The sequence below is a fragment of the Topomyia yanbarensis genome, chromosome 2 (genome assembly GCF_030247195.1).
Source record: "Topomyia yanbarensis strain Yona2022 chromosome 2, ASM3024719v1, whole genome shotgun sequence".
Taxonomy (NCBI): domain Eukaryota; kingdom Metazoa; phylum Arthropoda; class Insecta; order Diptera; family Culicidae; genus Topomyia; species Topomyia yanbarensis.
In genome coordinates this window covers 39,135,971-39,157,588 of record NC_080671.1, presented here as the reverse complement: position 1 = coordinate 39,157,588, position 21,618 = coordinate 39,135,971, and the positions used below count along the sequence as shown (strand labels likewise).

General features: G+C 37.4%; 1 protein-coding gene across 1 annotated transcript; it reads right to left on the bottom strand.

Moving 5' to 3' along the window:
- Positions 1-1,665: 1,665 nt before the first annotated feature.
- On the bottom strand, positions 1,666-21,160 carry LOC131681244 (elongation of very long chain fatty acids protein AAEL008004-like). The gene is made up of 4 exons (XM_058961954.1): positions 20,979-21,160; positions 2,665-2,939; positions 2,074-2,236; positions 1,666-2,003 (listed from the first exon to the last, which is right to left on the bottom strand). Exons 1-4 carry the CDS (start codon positions 21,034-21,036, stop codon positions 1,699-1,701), a joined length of 801 nt encoding a protein of 266 aa, XP_058817937.1. The 5' UTR covers positions 21,037-21,160; the 3' UTR covers positions 1,666-1,698.
- Positions 21,161-21,618: the final 458 nt, after the last annotated feature.

The window sequence follows — 21,618 nt, the reverse complement described above, 5'->3', positions numbered from 1 at the left end:
TTTAAATTTCATACTAATTGACATACAAAATTGTAATTTTATTACAGAATATAATTCTAAGCACCATTTAAAATCAAAATGTATTAAACAAAAAGCTTCCAAAATGCGATAGTTTTCGAGATATTTGAAATTTTGCTGCTTCAAAAACAATTAATTCGAGTAATTATGCTCTTTTTAAATGTTATTCGCGTTACCACATCAAAAAATGTTAAAAATTTAATGTTTATCGTTTTAAAGACGTAAAACCAACCTTTTTAGTGTATTTGGATCATGGAGAAGCTTTCAATAAAAAAGTTTTCCTAACAACAACTTTTGACATTTTTTATAATTCTTACTATTTGTAGTCAAAAATACAATTTTCTTTTTGAATATGATTCTAAACGCCATTTTAAATCGAAATGCTCTTAACGAAAATTTTCTAAAATGTAGTAGTTCTCGAGATATTTTAACTTTTGTTTTAACAACACAATTATTTTGTTTTATTACGACCTTTTCATAAGTTAGCCGCGTTTCTCCATCAACAATAATAGGTTTTTCAAAAGGCCCGTAAACTTTCGTGCAACTTTCTCTTTGACGTCAAGGCGATATTGTAAACCATATGAAAGTTACACTATTTCTTTTCTCTTTAGGGTTTTTGGTAATAAAATATAAAAAAAATTAAAAAAATGGGTTTTATCGCAATTTAAATTTTTATCATAAATTTTTGTTTTTTGAAAAATGACACAACATTTTGTTCAGTGTATTTTTTTTTCGGACAGAAGTATTCATTCCCTGTAACTTGTTCTCAGATAGTTTTGCTGTATAAAATACAGTAATCGAACAAAAAAATTGAAATTTATGCTCGTAGAAACGTTTACGCCCTTTTGAAAAGTTGCTCTTGAGTCAAAATAATCTTATTACCTGTGGAAAATATTTAGTCTTGCATGACGGTGAAACGTGTAAAGTTTCATTGGAATCTAAGATGGTCGGTCACGATTTCAAAGATTTTCGGACGGATCTTCCTGGATAAAAAAAACAACTTGGGTGTGCTGTGACCGCATATTATTTTTCGGAAAGTAGAAGGAAACTGATAAAAAATGGCAAACCCGTATGTCAGGATCGGGTTTTATGAGCATTTCAAATCATTTTTGTATTTTATAGACTTCAAAAATAAAAAGTGACGTAAGGAGCCATATTTCGTTTGCATTCAGGTACTAAGTCCCAAGGCGTAATTTGATTTTGTATTCAAGATCGCGTTCTCAAGTTTTGCACTTTTGAAGCCAAGAATACTGAAATAAATGTTCAAAAACAGTTATTTATGGTGAAGATCAATCAATTAACTCAAAGGAATAAAACTGGAAGAACAAAAATCAATTAAATTTTTTTTTAACAATCCTTTTCGTGAAAACCAATTACTTTTTTTAAATTGCAAAAAACTCGTTATTCCACATAGGGAAGCTGAGAAAGTCATATACCATAGGTACATAGGTTCACTTTACTCACCCTTGAATTAACATAAACTAATACTATGTGCGAATCATTTGCGATTATATAAAAATCTTAAATTACATCGCTAAGCGAGTGATATTTTATGCTACTCCATAAATTGATATAGTATTTAAATAAATACTTTATTAAATCATAAAAAAATATTATTCAATAAATCAGCTTATAGCTCATTATATTACTTAAACTACCGATAACGAGCCTCCTTTCGTCCTACTCCTCCTTTTTCAGCCCCCGGCCGTAAGCCTTTCGGTAGAAATTCCAAAACAGAAACAGAAAAATGGTCACATTGATCACGAAGAAGAAACTGAGCGATCGCGGTACGCTGCATTGGAAGGTAATGATGAGAAACAGATACACCAGCATGATGCCGAACTGCGTCAGTTGCAGCGTCGTCATGTACTTTTTCCACCAGAGGTACTTATGGTAGCGAGGTCCAAGGGCAGCTATCAGGTAGTAGGTGTACATAACGATATGCACGAACGAGTTTACGAATCCGAGAAAGGCACCTTGGGTTCCTAAATTTGGGAAGAGAGTTGGTTGTTACTGAATTAATTAATTATTTTCAATCTCCGATCGCGCCCATACCTGGTAAATACTTCAGGTAGCCCCAGGTGAAGACCGCCATTATCGTGTGATGGTAGACGTGCAAAAATGATACTTGGTTCTGTTTCTTGCGTAGCACAAAGAACACGGTGTCGAGTAGTTCAACCAGCTTCAGCACCAGGTACCACCAGGTGCACTTCCAAAGCTGTGAATGGTAAGGGCAAAAAAAAGAATCATCAAAACAAACAAATCAAGTAATGATAATGATTCCGAGAAAATAATTATTATTATCGGAGTGAGTAACTACCGGGAGGTATTCTTTTGCAATGTCACTGAAAGTGATCTTCTTGATGGATATCGGATATGATGCCGCCAGCGAAAAGGTTTCTTCTAGCATCTAATGATCTTGGTCTTCAATTACTAGCAGTAACAATGGGAAGAGGGCGGGGGAAGGGTACTTAGTTTCAATTGATTTGTATAATTTGATTTAATCCGCGGAGTTAAGATATAATCCGCCGGCCGGCCGGCGCGACGCCCTACAATCAAGCTATTGCGCCTTACGTCAGCAAGATTCCGGCTGTAATCTAATTAAGCTGTACACGCCATACACAATAATTATCCAATTTTGCTTACCGTCAGTCGTAGATCTTTGTTCAAAGCATCGCTGGCGTGGCAGGAAACGCTAAACATGTGGCTGACTCCACCGAAGAAGAACGGCTGCACGCAGAGTACCGTGGAGCACACGACCTGGGCGGCGTTGTAAAATATGAGGGCCGGCTTCAGTTCGATCGGTTTGCGATTCTGCATCCAGCGGGGCCCGAGGTGAAGCACGAACAGCAGATAGCAACCGGCAATGCTTAGAACTGGCGTTGGGGAGCCCATCAGAGACCAGCTGTCGATGATGGGGTCTGCGAAGAGATAGGATTATTAAAAGCAAATAGAAACAATAAAAATTCAAGCCATGAATGTACATTACTTGCACAAGTCACTTGAAAATATATCGTTTTTGCGATAAAATATATGAAAAACCTGTTTTAATCCACCTAGCGGTGCAGTTGTGCTTTTCTCAATCATAAACACGAGAATTTTTAGTTACTTATATTTATTAAAAGCTTTCAAATGTATACATTACAATTTTATTATACATGACTTGAACATGAATTATTGCTTCTTAATCCGACAGTTTCGGTGATTATATTTAACCTTTATCAAGGAGTCTAGAAAATGATGTCGGATTAAGAAGCAATACTTCGTTTTTGCCATTTTATTTTGACTGATTCAGCCGATAACATCCTCAGAATGACTTGACAACTATATACAAGAAAAAAAAAATCATTATTCGAGTTCTAAAATTTTGCAAAAGAAAAAATAGTCACGGTAATATTGAACTGAAAAATGGAGCGAAATCGGCTAAGTCCATAATGTCGATTTTTATAAAAAATTGTTTTTTGGATATAACATGAAATCTCGACGTTTCATGCATTTTAAAGATGTTTGGCATCAAAAATACGAATTCTTTTTCTGAAATTTTTTTTTTGAAAAAAAAAAATTGAGTTCCGGCTTAAGTGAGAATTTCATATGTGACCGGACGGTTTAGTCTTTATTTCCGGACCCATATAAGTGATCCGTACGAAATTTTATAGACATCTGTGGGATTATTATAGCTATCATTTGGGACTAAGTTTGTGAAAATCGGCTCAACCACTTCCGGGAAACTGATGTGAGTTCGTCAATTTTGAAAGATGGCCGCTTTTCCCGGGCGGCCATCTTTCAAAACCGTCTATGGTGGTCATTGTAGTCAACGAAAGTTTGGTTGGCCGTCGGTGACTTAGAACAGCAAATTTAAGTTGTTTGAGAGAAAATTTAGCGAAATTTTTACCTTTTTTGCTTTCATCGGAGTATCGGTTTGAATCGCAATTTGCACGCCACAATCTGTAACTCCGGAACTGGAAGTCGGATCGGGATGAAATTAAATGGCCATTTACGGGGGTGCAACACCTTTCATTTGAGACTAAGTATGGTTGAATCGGTCTAGCCTTCTCCGAGAAACCGATGTGACTGTTATTCTGAATTTGGATACTTCCGCCGGGGCTTCCAGAACCGATGATGGTGGCCAATGTGGCCAAAGAGACTTTGAATGGATGTTAGTGACCTAATACTACAAATCGAAGCAGTTGTGGTCATATTTTGGAAAACAAATTTCACCTTTATACATTTATTACAGAATTTATTAAAATCGACATTTTCTGCGTGATCGTGCTCACCATCCTATAATTCCGGAACCGGAAGTAGGATCCATTAGAAATTCAATAGCAGCCTATGAGAACGTTGTATCTTTAATTTCAGAATGAGTTTGTCAAAATCTGTTCAGCCATCTCTGAGAAAAATGAGTGACATTTTTGGTCACATACACACACATACATACACACATACATACACACGCACAGACATTTGTCGAACTCGACGAACTGAATCGAATGGTATATGTCACTCGGTCCTCCGGGTCTCCGTTAAAAAGTCGGTTTTCAGAGCAATTGCAATACCTTTCTATTGAGAAAGGCAAAAACAATGTAATTCTTAATTTTGAGAATTTGATTTATTTCAACTTAACCCATTTCAGAATAATCATTCAAACATACAAAAAAGGTCCAAAATGACCGCGTTTAGGCTACTTTATCAGTTTACTAAAAAAAATTAGAATAAAATCACCGTAATCACGAGATTTCATGTGCTTCTTTGGTTTGATGGACGACACCGACTTTACTGCCGTTGATTGCAGAGTAGTGGAAGAGGTATTTGTGCCTTCTAGAAGAAAGCCACTGATAATCGGACTGACTATAAATGCTAACAAGACGAAGTACACAATAGTTGGTAGAGTGCAACACAGACCGACCGGTGTTGGACATCGATGGACAGTCGTCTCAGAAATACTTGCTATTTATGTACATTTTTGTTTAATATATGTTTCTTTCATGAATGTATATTGTTAAGCACACTTTGCCAAAAATTCCAACGACGCATAGTAGTCGGGGAAAGAAAAACCGAAGCATTGATTATTTTTCATTTTAGAGTTACGGTGTGTTCGGCAAAGTTACTATAAGGCACCTTTCACTTTATTTGATTGTACACCCAAAAGAAAAATCTCTTGCAATAATTGCAAGCGACAATCAGTTGCAAATAATGTTAGCATCTCTTGCAATTTAGCAGTTATATAAAATCACTTCATCTCTTGCTATACCAACATACTTTTTAACTCTATTTTTAGGGTGACTTATATGCCTATATAAGGTTCTTCAATAATAATATCAAAAGATTGCTTATACATCGCTAATACATAGGAAAAAATCGTTTTTTCCGCTTCTTATATTGCATGCAAGAAAGTTTCTTGCAATTTTAGCACATTACCAGAATACTTGCAATTTGAGCTTGCGATCCTTACATTATTGCAAGTGATTCTTAACGGGATCGTTTTAGGTGTATCAAATTAGTTTGACATCGAGTCTGTATGAGGGGACTGGTATCAATTTTTCGGTAAAGCTGAAAGTGCAAACTTTGAAAGTCCTTCATATTTTGAGGCATGGCATATTTTTGGAAAATATGGTATTTATAGTTCTTTTTACCCAAATTTTGCTTACTTATATCCATGAAGAACAAATTCAAGTGATACAAGAACCCATAAAATCATAAGAAGGTTAACAAATTCGAATATATTTTACGCCACCTTCTTCCAGGCCAGATTGCTTTCGGTTCAATATTTTTGGGTTTCTTAACAACTATTGAATCCATATTTGGTTGTAGCAACTTGCAGCAACTCTTTTACGCTACTCAAATGCATACAGTATTTTGATAGAGTTCAAACTACATTTATCTCAATGAAAGTGTGTTTTTGGAGTTATTTGTATTTTCAGAAAATATATTTATAATATGATCTACAACTTTATTGAAGAGACTCTTTCTCTATCTTAAGTCATTAAAAATTTGAAAACGCGGCGCCTTAGCACACTTGGAACGATAGATACCCCTGAGGCTGTCCTACGATCGCTCATCAAATTAAAGTTGTACATGTAATGATTTTATTTTTTTCTGGAAAAAATGAATCAAAAAAATTAATTAGCAAGCTACTAAAAAAATTACGCCCTCTTTCCCCTGTACCTGGTTGTTGCTGTTACTCCGAGGTTGGAATTCACCCTCCTTCTGATAGTCTTTCTTAAGCATAATAGCCCTTACAAAAAGCAATTTCAAAAGCAGTGGCGTAGTAAGAAAATTTTTCGGGGGGGGATATAATATTTTTTTTGTATGTATATGAAAAAATGTTCAAAAACATTCTGAGCAGGAAAAAAAGTTCAAAAACCAACACCTCAGGGAACGGGTTTGGGTAGTCAAGGTAGGAAAGCTAGCTGTCGGTATAATATAAATGCTCTTCCCCTACGAGGACAATCTGGGCGGCAAACTTCAGACTGTCTAATTTACTGAGCCCTTTAGTTCCCTTGTGCTATTCAGTACCTGACTGTAAGCTGACGGAGAGGTCCCAGACGAAAAATGTTCTCCCGATACCGATTCTTATTTGGTTTCAGTACCACAACTTCTTGAGCCCGCCATTTAGCACTACTTCCTTGATGGTCCATTCAGTCCTCGACTTGTTCGCGAACAACTCGGTCTAGTCCCCGACGATGGACCTGACCTACTCCGACAGAGAATTCCCCAGCGAGAGAAGTTCTCCCGAGATCGAGCCAATCAGCTAAGTGCCGATGTCAGTTCAGCGATTCTGGTGAAGCAGGGTGTTCGTTGCACTGGTGCGTTGATGACCCGCGACTAGTGATGTCTCGTTGCTGTCTACTCAGTCTAATCCCCAGCGGTGAATCCAGCTTGCGCTGACGGAGAGTTCCCTGGCGAAAAAAGTTCTCCCAATATCGATTCATCTTTGGTTTTCGCTATTTTTCTATCGGAACAACCGGTGGGGTGTCGTGATCGGTCTGGCGAATCCGTATGGAGCGTGACGTCCGGTTCGATGGCGTTTCGACGACTCATACCAGCTGCTCTGTTGCAGTCTATTCGACTAGTCCTCGGCGGTGGGTCTAACTTATACCTGCGGAGAGTTCCCTGGCGGTGATTGCTCTCCCGAAACCGTTGTTTGATGTCCATTCCGCTGTAAGACGGTCATGATAGATATCACACTGGGTTGCTGCGGACCCCCACAGATAAACATCAATTTTGTATATTATTAATATGTTATTTTCAATTTGTTAGTAAAAAGGTTTGAAATTTCAATATGCACTCGGAAAATATATTTTTCTTCGCGGACTCCCAGCAATGACTTCGCGGCCCTCTAGGGGCCCGCGGAACCCAAGTTTAAGATCACTGATCTACATCATATCTCTGTTTACTGCGTTCCACGTCTCTTGATATCCTCCGTCAGGGTAATGCAGATGGGGATCATCTCGGCGTCAAGGCATACTGCCTCCGGTACGCAATCGCAACTCGTACGACCAGCAGTCGAAGCGTCCTGTTCAGGTTTTCGCGGTTTCACTTGGTTTTCAGCGCCGCACCCCAACCAGGAGCCCCATATCGCAGTATCGATTACGAAACACTAGATAAAGACCCGAAATTTCGCATGTGCATTCAACGTGGTTGTTTAAGTTCAATCAGTTGTCGATTATCACTCCCAATTGCTTCAGTGCACGCTTCGATGCATTCACATGCCCTTCGATGGTGATCTGTATCCGCTGAACCGCTTTGCTTATTACGAAACAGCTTCATTCAGCAAACGAGTCGTTCGCTGTTATTTACGAATATCTTTATAATATTTACGAGCACCATTCGTCAAACCGTCCACGTCAAAAGAGCAATATGGAGCCATTGTTGCTATACGTCAGATAATTGTTGTTGTCTGACTATTTAGTAGTCGTATCCGTGTCCGCCGGTTGCAGGAAGATTTCCTGAAATACTTTCGCTTCCAGTTGATTCAGAATCTGGAGCAGTACAGAATCAGTTGAGCCGTCGCGAACTGCTCGTTGATATTGTATGAATAATTTTGAGTTTTTCTCTGCCGGAGCAATATCGGTGCTGTCAAACATCGATCCTAAAAGATCGAATGCGACCAACGAAATCGTTTGTAATATACATAAACGTTTATTAAAATAAACGAAACATTTCGAAAAATAATGTCGATAACTTTCGTGCAATGTAAACTAAATAAGTAAAATTTACGAAAACTTTCGTTCATCAAACGGCCTTTTCTTCGTATCAAAATAAAATCGATTTGGCCACATCGATTTTTTTAAATAAAAAAACGATGTTGTCAAATATCGATCCCAAAAGATCGATTGAAAACAATAAGAGGCTAATAAATACGAAAAAATTTCTAAGATGAACGAAAAGATTTCGTGCGACCAACGAAATCGTTCGTAATATACACAAACGTTTATTGAAATAAACAAAACATTTCATTTCGTTCACGAAAAATAATATCGTTATCAACGATAACATTCGTGCAGTGTACATTAAATGTGTAAAATTTACGAAAGCTTTCGTTCACCATACGGCCATTCTTGGTCATGAAATGAACGAAACTTACTATTTACAATGCACGAAAATACTTCGTTGCAGAAAACGACGAATGAATTCGTGCATTGGATGATTCATTATATCCACGAATTTATATTATCAGTGCATCGTACATCCCATTCCAAAGTGTTGGACAGAGAATGGAGCCCTGAGTAACACCCGCTGCGACTCGCATTGCCTTCTGCCCTTTTGTTCGTCTGGTACAGCAGTGCTTTACTCTGGAAGTAGCTCTTCAGGATCTGGCTCATTCTTTTATGCCACGCTGCGGCATTGGTCTATACGAGGCTGGATGGCCCGGTGACTTCCCTGACTTTGGCAGCAACATCAGTTTCTGCACCTTCCTCATTTCGGGGATTAGCATCGCCTAAAGACTTCAGCAGTAGCATCCTGAACATGTCCGGATATGCCAGGATCGCAGCTTTCAGCGCAACGGTTTGTATTCCATCCGGATCGGTGGTTTTCTTTGATTTCAATCACATCGACGCGTCTTTGTGCTCGTCGTTAGTCACTTGCCACTCCTTCTTCTTCGCCGTACGGTGTCGGTGACCAGGTAGTTGAATCGTGTTTCGGGAAGAGACCCTCAACGATTATCTTTAGCTTACCCGGGCATATTTCAGCTGGAGTCGACGGACCCTCTTCTTCGTCATGTCGACTCAGTACGCATCCCCCAGGGATTGGCGTTTATTTCTCAGCACAGCTACTTATGGCAATTGGCTTGCTAAGCTTGATCTCCTGTTTTAAAGAGTCCCTACCTTCTAGATACGTCGGTTGCGCTCCTCTCTCACTCTCCGATTTTGCGCTCTGAGCCCGCCTTCTGGCTCTAAGACAAACAGCGTGTAGCGTACTTAGTTACTCATTTAACCAGAAAGCTGCACGCCGTCTACTGCATGGCCCTAGTTTTCGTGACATTGTAACGTCACAAGCCATCACAATCCTTCTTGTTAGGCGTCAGCCGTATCAACGTACTTGATTTCGTTGTTCGCCGAAGTAATTCAACAAAGAGGTTTTCGTTAAAGGCTTTCGTCTTCCACTTTAGCTTGCTGCCCGTCCTTCTTCGTGCTGCAGCAGGGTTCCATTGGCCGATGCGGTAGCGAATCGCCTGGTGGTCGCTAAGGGGATACTTCTCGCACGCTCTCCAGTCCATGTTCGCCATCAGTCAAAGACAACAGAATGTGGCGAAATTTCTCTCGGTACCGATATCCGTTTCGTGAACCATTAAGCTCCTAGCTCCTCGCTTCGCCGGGATCTACTTGTTATAGTCCTCGGCGGTTGAGCTAGCCTCCACAACGTGCCGACAGATAGGTGTCGAGTCTGCAGCCAATTTTCACTACAAGGAAATATTTTCACAAGATAACTTTTGCAAATGAAACTTTGAGAACTTTATTTAAAATATTAGGCATATTTTTGTTTAACATATTCAATTTTTTCAAATTTCTCCGAAATTTTTCGGGGGGGGTTTCGTCCCCAAAACCCCCCCCGCTACTACGCCACTGTTCAAAAGTATTTTCTTATTACAATTGCTCAATTTCATAATTTTTCTAGTATATAAGTATCAAATTTTGTTACTACGCATAAGAACCCTTCACTCCTAGTAAAATTTCCTCATTTGTAACGAACTGTAGGGGAGACCGAGGAGGGTTGAAACAATTTTTTATTCAGATTGCTTACTTTTAAATTACTTACTTCTGTTTATGCTTTATCAAATTACATCAGAATAACTGGTACAAATCAATAACAATGCATCAATATATTGATTTTTGTAACAGTGTTCTCTTTGTTTCAACTCTCCTCATACCGAGGTAAGTTGAAACAGCAATGAATGTGAGTTGAAACAAGTAACCAATTTCTTTAAATATTATAAGTAATAACAGTAAGATATTTTACCTTTTGATCCACAATTTACAATTTATACATCGCAAAGGTAAAAAGCAACGCATACAATTCATAAATGTTAACGCTTAGACTACATAATAGTGATATTTTCATGATCGAACATCGCATCCTATTTATACCAATTTGAAGAAAATAACGAAAACACACTTTTGCTCATTTTTAGCGTGCTTACCTTAAATACTCAACCACTTATATAACGTAGTAGTATTTTTAGCAAATAGTTGTAATATTGCTCCCTTTAGTTTAACAAAAAAAAAAGTTATTCCATATTAGAAACATCTAGTTTTATGAACTTTAAAAATGTGAAACAAAGAAATTGGCCCCGTCAAGCTATCGAAGGCGTGCTTATCAAATAAGCGAACTGAATAAAAAAGTGTAGTTTTACAAGAAAAAAGTTTGTTAATCTGGAATATTTTCCTGCTTCTTGTAAAAACCGGAAAATTAGTTGGCCCCTTTTGGTCACCAGCCATCCGTGTGTCACAAGCTGCATCAAGTACACAAACATGCTGATATTGCACTAAGGTACCAAAGCCGTATTTAGGAAGACGAAACTATGCTTTATTTTTCCTTAGTGAACGAAAATTTAGGTAAAAAGACGAATTTCGCGCTAAATCGTATTCAGAGTTGGCAGCATCCTCTCAGATTTTAATGAAACTTTCTGTACATGAAGACCTTGTCACAAAAAGCCATTTTGCATACTTTGTTTGTTCCAAAAATGATCTAGACCGTCTTTTGAAAAGGGTCAAACTTTTTTACCATTTTTTTCAAAAGGCTATAGTCTAAAAATGACAAGTCCTACAAAAAAATGTTGTAGGAGTGATTTTCACAAAGTTAGTCCAAGTTTTGAATAAAAATATTGAAAAAAAGATGGGTGGGTAATGTCTAGGACATAACCGGAGTGTCGCGACTACTCGTTTGACTTGTAATTCAAATCGAATGATACTCAATAAAATATGTGGGAATGTTTCAAGTTATTCTTTATAATAATTATGGTGGTTCTGAAAAGAACCTTTGTTGTTGGCGTCTGCGTTGATAGGGGATGCGCTGGATTCTAAGCTCGTTGAGACATTCATTCATGAAATGAACAAATTTCATATTTTCTTGCCTTGAAATATCAATGTAAAAATCTCTTGAATCTTTTTCTTAGCGTACAGAAATGAACACGCTTAGCGAAAAACTAGGGGCGGGTAATGTCCGGGACATAGCCACGACAATCATATTCTTAAAATTCTGCTTGTATCTGCCATTTGAAGGCTAAATTTTACGCATAATTTTTTCGCATTCCATTGATTGTAGGCCGAAAAATTAATGAATTAGTGAGGCACCCTGCTTAGTATGGTGAAAATAGGCACTTTACCCTATATTCAGCAAAACAATTTTATTACCGAGCTCTCCGCATTGAATACAGGTCAATAATTTCATGCAGACAATGTACATGTATGACAGGTGGGAGTGTTCTGAAGTGTTTTAGTGGAGGTAACAACATAAAATCGTGTATTGGACATTTTACAGTGATTCTCCTTAACCCTGCAAAACCATGAGGTTAGCAGCAGAGGGTTAAGTTGTTTGGAAGAGATGACAGTTGATATATGATAACTAAAAATATAAAATTGTTCTATAAATTGCAAAGTTATTGCCGCTTTGACCTGAAAATTTGTCATTTCATTCATATAGGGACAATCATTGAAATTATGTCAATTTATGCTTTGCAAGATTTGAAATAACTTCGAAGTGTGGTCACGACACCCCCGTTATGTCATATACATTACCAACCCATCTTTTTCCATTTTTCATTCGTCCTAATAAGGACGGTTTGTAGATAACTATGTTGCTACAAGACGAGAATCTTTTGAAACAATTCAAACCTTGCCGACGATTGTTTTTATTGCGTACACACATATGATCATTCCCCTTTTGCAGCTCACACCGAATGAACACGCTTTGCATCAAGGCGTTCCTATCTATAAACTTTTCGATGCAGATGAAAGGCCCTCCTTTGTGCGATAAATGAAAATATTTTTATCATTCGTTTTGGTGTAGCTTTCGCTTAGTGGTAGAGTTGCCACATTCACTGATTTTCTTGGAAGGATTTGCAAAAACCTGTTATTAAGGTTCAAAATGTACGTAATGCTTTCGCTAATATGCACTACTATCGCTTTCTCGCTCGTTCTCGTGCCGTACATGAGCCTTTCCTTTCCGTCCGGTTTCTAATGGCATAACCAAAACGAATATGCCGGCTTTCCCCCACAAACTACTCTCGCCAAGCAACCCAATACGAATAATCATAGAAACAAACATGTAGTGGACCTATATTTAAAACTTTTCATCATTTTATTGTTCGGTTGGTGCACCATATTGACGGCTCTGTGCGGAATGGGCTGAAAATTTTCACTTTTCCGAGTCGTTTTCGAAAGATTTTTCAAAACACTATTTTTCCGTTAATAATAAATGTCCTACATATTCCAAAATTTAATACAACATTGGTACAAATATTTTCGACAAAATGCTGAAGAAATTAATTAAATCCATTCAGTACAACAAAAGATATAAGCGTTCAAAATCTTATATCAATTTTCTTTCGAAATTTTGAAAGGGGGCCCCTATATTGAAAGGTAAGTCGTTAGTCACGACAAAAATTTCCTCGACTCCTACACTGGAAAAAAATCAATTTTAAAAATTTAAAGACGCTTTTTCAAAAAAAAAAAATCCATCTTTGATTTGGATGTAATTTTGTTCTAGGATAGGTAATTATGTTTCCTACCTACCGTAAAAAATTCAAGATGAGCATTTCCAAGAAAAAAAAAACTTTTCCTTGCTCAAGCTGAATTTTTTAGTGTATTTTTATCAAAAACTAAACCAATGAAAGTCATAATCATCTCAGAATACAATAAAACTAAGTTTGTGAGAAGATTTTGTCTAATTTGGCAACTAAGTAGTTTTTTTAAATCAAGAATCCCATTGAAAAGAGTTTATGTCATTAAACATATATTCCATTATTACTTCTCTATTTTCTTGTTTAGGGAACTTCATTGATATGGTGTAACTCACTTCCTGTCAGAATGTGAATTGTACACCGAAAAACAAAATATCAGAACGACGCACGCGAATATGTGAATTGTCACACGGTTACAAAATCGAGTTTTGTACACGCGAAGTCACATGCACGCGACTAAGACGTTAACATACAAACGCCCTTAGCGATCAACCACGCACAACTACACCCGCGATCGCGCAAACTTGATAACACCCCGTAATAAGATAAACGCTTGAGCACTTACGGAGTTTCAAACGCGGTCTCAAACGCGAACCTACGAACGTCCGTGTTCTAGCGATCATGAATCGGTTACGTCCGGAAAGTATTTCCCTCCGTGCTAGCAACATAGGTTAATACATTCAGTTGGACCAATAAAAAAAATAAAGCTTATATCCACCAGACAACATGACACTATGACGACATGACCGGGAACCCTAGCGATAAGGAAGATCTGACTTACTTCTAGCATCTAAACCGTACACCAAAAATTAAGTATCAGATTCGTGGTTCGCGTGCTATCATCCAAGAACACACGCGAATATGCGAAAGGCACACGGTTACAAAATAGAATTTACACACGCGATGTTACATACACGTTAGCACAAGATACAAACGCACACGCGATTAAACACGTTAACGTAGAAATGCTCGAGCTCTTCACGATGATACACGCACATTAGAATGGGGCATTGTTAGGGGAAGATGGGGTAAAACGCACCCCCGAGGCAAAATGCACCCCTTGCTTGTATCGAAAACTGCTGAAAATTTATAGAAAAGGGTAACACCAGTCAGAAGTCCGCCAAAGTAAACATACTTTGTCAAAATTTCATAACCGTACATCAATAGCAGCTCGAGAAATAAACAAAAGACAATATCGTGCTCATCTCATGTCATTATCGTGGCTCGTGTAACAAGGATTTTCAGCTCTTATAAGGGCAATTTGTATTATTATAGCAGTGCATTCCAGTTTTATTTATACCTTTGTTCATTATTCTGTCGCACTATATATGAAAAATCTACCAAATAATTCACTTTTTGCTAAATTTATATCTCTGCTCCATTGGGGGCAAAATGCCCTCTTCTTTGATTTGGCTGATTTTTTAATCGAAAACGAAAAAAAAATTGTTCTGAACACCTACTAATTGCATAACCTAAGGCTATTTAATGGCACACTTTTGTGAAATTTCGTTAGAAAACAAAACTACTTGCTTGTTCACCGAGCATTCTGCCCCGTTGTTGTGGTGCATTTTACCCCCGAACAAGTGCGTTTTGCCCCGCTTATTTTTCAAAGGCAATTTTTAATGATTTTGAAGAATCGAATATTTTTCATGTTCTTGATTATTTTGCAAAGCATTGTGACTGTGATTACAGAGGAAAATGTTGGCAAAACGATATCATTAATTAAATTCTCCCGATTGATGTTCTATAGCTGAGTTATGATCATATTTCCTTAGGGGGTGCGTTTTACCCCATCTTCCCCTATATGGAAAGACGTAATCATAACCACATCAACCGAGCACAGCACTTTTTTGGCTCCTTGTGGGGTCCCAAATAACTGTGCAAAATTTGGGGTCGATTGGTTTTGACCCGGCGAAGCGCATTACGTTTGAAATTTGCATGGAAATTAGTATGAGAAGACTACAATGCCAACAGATAGATAGATGTGTAGTCCAGGATATGCTGAACAACTTTGCCGAAGGGTGTACGGTGTTAGAATTTCTCTAAAACAAGTTATAGCTGTTCAAAGTTCGATACATCGAATTAAATGCCAAAAATCATTTTTGTTGCCAACACTGTACTGTACCAATGACATTTCATATAGCATTCCAAAATAACATCATATATTTTAGTTTTACCACATTAGTATGTTTGGATGAATTATTCGAAATCCTTAGCTCAATTTCATTATGCAACATGTTGACGATGACGATGTCCTTGGAACAAAAAATATAACAGGAAAAGATTGAAGATTTGAAATAACTCATTTGCTCCTTTTATAAACTGGCTGTCCAGAAAGGGACGAAAGCAAACAGAACAAAATATGATTTTTAATTATACGAGTTGTTTGAAACACCCAAAGAACATCATCACCCTCAAATCATAAACCAGCAAAATGCAAAATATTTTTATGTGTTCATCCAGAAGATAGCAGTAAGAATGGAAGAGGGAGAAGAAAGAGACGTATGTCGTGTGAGTTTGGGGTTTGAATTGCTTCAAATTAAACATATTGCTTAAATTTAAGTAAATTCAACTGTTTTATTAAAACTTCAACTTCCAAAAATACCAATATTGATTGGGTTATAGTGAATTTCGCGAAATCGGAAATCGCCATTTTGGATTTAAAAATGGTGTCAAAAATCAATTTTTGGAACCTACTCGTTAAGATCATTCCAAAAATACTCATATTGACTGGGTTATAGTGAATGTGGCCAGCCCGGAAGTCGCCATCTTGGAATTCAAAACCGCGTCAAACATCGATCTTTGTCTCCTACTCGTCAAGCCCATTCCGAAAATACCCATATTGATTGGGTTATAGCGAATTTCGCTAAACCGGAAGTCGCCACCTTGGATTTCAAAATGGCGCCAAACATAAATTTCAGGTACCTACTCTTGAAAACCATTCCGACAATACCCATATTGCATGGGTTGTAGGAAATTTCCGCTAAACCGGATGTTGCCATCTTCGATTTCAAAATGGCATCAAACATAAATTTCTAGCACCTACTTGTCAATACCATTCCGAAAATACCCATATTGATTGGGTTATAGCGAATTTCACTAAACCGGAAGTCGCCATCTTTGATTTCAAAATGGCGTCAAAAATCGATTTCTGGCACCTACTTTTCAAGACCATTCCGAAAATACCCATATTGTTGGGGTGCGGGCCATAAGGAATCTTCCAGACCCGTCTCTTCCATCTTTCTGAAAATCTTTTAAGTCTTTTGCATTTAAAAGGACTTTTTTGCAAAAACCGTGTTAATTGCGTAATCCGTGCAAAATAAAAACTGCCAAAATTCTTCAAAGTTCTTTGCATTTAAAAGGACTTAGGAATTTTTTTTCAGAAAAAAGTCTAAGTCTTTTGCATTCAAAAGGACTTAGAATATTTTTGTAAAAACCGCGTTAATTGGAAAATCCGCGTAAAAAAACCGCGTTAATTGGAAAATCAGCGTAAAAAAACCGCGTTAATTGGAAAATCCGCGTAAAAAAATCTCGTAAAAAACCGCGCAAAAAACGCGTAAAAAAACCTGGGTGTAATCGGAAAAGGCTATATTTAGGGACTACAGAAGAATATTTTAAGAACTTCGGTTGTTAACAAGAAAGAAAAATATATGTCCCGATTTTGTCAATATCCACGCTTTAACAGCCTAAAACTCACCAAAAGACTGTTGATGCAAGTTATTATGAAAATTCTGCTAGTTAACTTGAGTATTTATGCTACAGAATTTGCGAAGTTAAAGGTTGATGAAGCAGGGTTGCCAAAATTAAATCTGTATTTTTGTCCTTAAAAATCTTTTCATCTGTATTTATTCTTCGAAAAATCTGTGTCGATATCTGTATCGAATCAGTTGAGTCGTTTAACCTGAATTTTGCTGGATTATCTATCGAAGATATTAATTCCTGTGGTTTAAATCAGTCAAGCAATGACCTGTCTACGTCATCATAAAAAAACACTACAAATCGTTCTGTTATTTTACATCCAGAAACTTGAACTTGACCGATGTGCACAATGGAAAAATAAATTTCTTCTTCATTTAAATACTTTTGTTGATATATAATGTTATATACATTAGGTCGACCCATGTAGCTATCGAATTTTCGGACAAGAAATTGAGAAGTCACAGAGCATTACAATTAACGTTTCTGGAAATAGACTTCAGCCAGGCGTTTACTGGGTGCTAACTTGAGTGTATTACAAACCTTTACCTTTCAGAATGTACGACTACTCTCAAAAGTAAAAGTATATTTTAATATAGAGGGCTAAGCTGAGAGAGACACAGAGGATGTATTACTGAAACAGAAAAAAATATTTCAAAAAATAGTTTTTGTAACATCATTTCTCAAAAATCTGTATATCTCTACATACACACAAAAATCTGTATATCTGCACTTACAGATTCTTGGTCTGAAAATGGCTGAAATATCTGTATAAATGCAGATTATTCTGTATTTTTGGTAACATGTGATGAAGTACTATCTCTGATAGTCGACACTAAGCTAACAAGGCATCAATATTTATCAATTTGCATATAAGTAGTAGAAAGGCGTTTTTTAACCCTTTCATGCCCAACTTTTTTTGTAGTGCATGTAGGGTTTCAAAACTATTTTTCCTTGAAAACGGTGGGGTCAAGATACACTAAAAGCCTATTTTCATAAAGACAGGTGCTTCCATGGCAGTGCTAGAAACTGGTCAATTTTTACCTTCTAATGCTCAATACAATTCTCCTAGAATAATTACAATAGTCCAATTACGTGGAAAACGTAGCCAACGACAGTCTAAATTGATAAGTTTTATCAGTTTTCAATAATATTGCACCATAACGAAGATATATGAAAAATCATTTTCCGTTGTCAACGTAAACTGTCCCTGGCAGCACTGCTCCATCGGAATACAATGTGACTAATTGCAATAACTTCAGTTCTAGAGCTGATCCTTCTAACTGTTATTACTCAAATTAAAGAAAATAATCACATTAATGAGCCTTACTTGTTTTTGTGAGAAAATCTTGCCTCAATCAAAAGTTATAGATGTTTAAAAACGTTGTTGTCCACAAACAACATGGGCATGAATGGGTTAATATTTGGCTAGATTATAACAGAAGCGCTTTTTCTAAAGATACTTCTAGTTTTCCGATCTGTATACTTCACATCCTTGCTCTCACTTGAGTACTATGGCTCTAAATTTTCATAACTTTCCCTACACAGTAATCTCTAGCTAATTAAATGTAGTTAAAATGTAAAAAAGTGTTATACATAATTCGAAAACACAGGTAAGAAATCCACCGAATTGATGCTAGCCTAAACACACAATTAATAAAATCGTCGATTAAAACCAACAAACGAGTTGATAGCTGAGAGTCATAGTAAGAATGTCGATAGATTCTATCATCTAATATAAAATTTGTGGTAAAAAAAGTTCACTGAAGTACGTTGAAATCTAATCCGCAAGAACTGAATTGACGATAATGAAATCAGATAGTTTATTTATGTTCTCATTCGTATTCGTTGGCAAAACTTATATCATAAAATATGTAAAAAATTAATTTATCACTTTAAGATGAATTGATCTGATCATTTCAATATCAAATTTGAGCTGAGCGACTCCAAATTTACTCATAATATATGGCTATGGGACGAAATTCTCTAAAAATGTATATGGCGGATGAAGAAAATATAGGTCAAAGGGGAGGGAGGGGGTTAATGTAGAAAAAAAATGGTGTGAGGGGAAGTTGAGAGGGGGCTGATGGAGTATGCAACACCTAATCGCATATTATACCCTCCAATTGAGATTTGGTTTATGAAAATCGGTTCAGTCATCACCGAGTAATCGATGTGACTAATTCTGGAATACGTCAAGAACCCGAAAATTCCGGAACTGTCGATAGTGGACATTATATTCAAAGAATCTTTGATTGGCCATCAGTAATCTAGACTTGCAAAGAGAAATGATGTGATCTAGACTTGCAAATAGAAATGGATTTTTAACCTTTGAAGTATTACGATTGTACCGGTTCATATGGGAAATTCCTATGTGGTCGCAATAAACAACATGTAACTCCGGAACCAAACGTCAGATACAAATGAAATTCAATAACAGTCCATGGGAGTATTATATCTTTCATTTTAAACCAAGTTTAAAAAGATCTGTCAAGAATTCCCTGAGAAAAAGGTGTGAGATTAACTTACCAATTTGAAAAGTGCCTGGGGGCATCAAGAACCGTCATAGGTGGCTAATGTGGTCAAAAGTGCTTAGAATGATCATTAGTGATCCAGATCCGAAAATTCGAGTTATGTTGCACCCTTTTTAATATTTATTACACCATTTGGGCATCATGGTGTTACCATTTTATATGGGAATTTGCTGGGTGACCGCACTCTTCAACTCGTAACTCCGGAACCGGATGTCCGATTGACAAAAAATACAATAACAGCTTACGGGGGCGTTATACCTTTCATTTGAAATCAAGTTTGAGCGATTCGGTTAAGCTATTTCTGAGAAAAGTGAGTGAGTTTTAAAAACACACACACATACACACATACAGACATTTGTCAATTTCGACGAACTGAGTCGTATGATATATGAGACTCGGCCTTCCGGGTCTCGGTTAAAAAGTCGGTTTTAAGAGTGATTGCATATCCTTTCTATATGAGAAAGGCAAAAATCGGTAGAGAATTCGCTGGGTAATAGGTGTGATAGTTACTTAGGAACTTGGCGAGCTCCCCGGAGGAATCATGAACCGTTATAGGTGGCCAATGTGGTCAAAGCTGCTTTAATTTATCATTAGTGATCCAGACCCGCAAACTAGAGTAATGTTGAGCCCATTTTATTATGTTTTACGTCATTTGAACATCATGGTTGTACCCGTTTTTATGGGAATTTGCTGTATGACCACACTCTTCAGCCCGTCATTCCGGAACCGGAAGTCGGATCAACTAAAAATTCAATAGCAGCTTATGGGAGCGTTATACCTTTTAGATGAAACTAAGTTTGTGAAAATCGGTTCAGCCATCTGTGAGAAAATTGTGTGAGTTTGAATGACACACACACATACACACACAGCCATTTGCCGATCTCGACGAACTGAATCGAATGGTGTATGACACTCGGCCCTCCCGGCCTCGGTTAAAAAGTCGATTTTTCAGTAATTGCATAGCCTTTCTTTATATGAGAAAGGCAAAAATGGATATTCAAACAAGGACCCCCTCAAGTGACATTGAATGATTTCGAACAAGGGCAACCACACAATTTCTTGGGCAATTCTCGATAGAGGAATATTTATCTTGGTAGTAGCATTTTGATATGAAATTAAGGGAATAGAGAAAAACGTATCTCTCAACTAAATTAAGGCAATTTAGTGAATCGTCCAACTTGTTTTATGATGAACATTTCAATTTTAATATAGTTTTTATTACACGATAGATGGCTGTCCGACTAGTCCCTAAGCATTGAAACGTGTTTGGTTTTTGCGTTGTTGCCTATTAATTTAACGAATTGGGATCAGTATTCATCGTAGGAACTTGTTTCATTTGGCGATTTTTTTTCAACATACCGATCTCCACGTTTCTATTTGTCTTAATACTATGATCAACGAGACACGTGCAGACATTTCCACAGTTAAAAGAACTTTTTCGATTTATGCAAAGTGTACTGTCTTAGATAGGTTCCAATAAATCTGTTTTCACTAATTAACTGGATAACCCAAATCTGCGTTTCCACATCCGCATCGTAGGAACATACCTGCGCCCTCCGTCATATTTTTGTACTGCTTGGAAAACGTCACTACGAAACTAGTCATCCTAAGGATGCAGACAATTATTATCGTATCCTGGCAGTTCTACTATTTAACAGCCTGATCGCAGCTATCAGATCACCACGCAATCCTAATCAAACCACCAACCGCACGAACATCAATCACTTTTGCTTTCCGTACTTCCGATCGCGAGCAAGTTTAAGGTAAGACTGGTGGTTCGAACTCACGGCAAGGCTATCCACGTCGTCCTCGACCGGCCGAACAGGTTCAGCAGCGTTTGCCTCGATGCCATCCCTTTTAGTGCGAAATTCCACGAAGAAAGTGAAATTTCTCCCTTTTTCTTGCGCGCATACTGCGCCGTCCAGGTAGGCATTATTGCACTGCAATTCTGTAATGCCACGTGCATTAACACAACGGACAACGGTCAGACAGATTCGTTAATGACTGCGGGCGGAAGCCTTTTTACAGTTCGCGGCTTGTTGAGTTGTGTAAGTGCTTGCTTTTGATTGACCCTTTCGAGATAGGGGTTTTCATTTATGTTAGAGTCGATGGAGTTATTTTTGCATAACTCTTTGCCCTATGCATAATCCGATAAAGCAATAAAAAACGTGTGTTGAATTTAGCTGA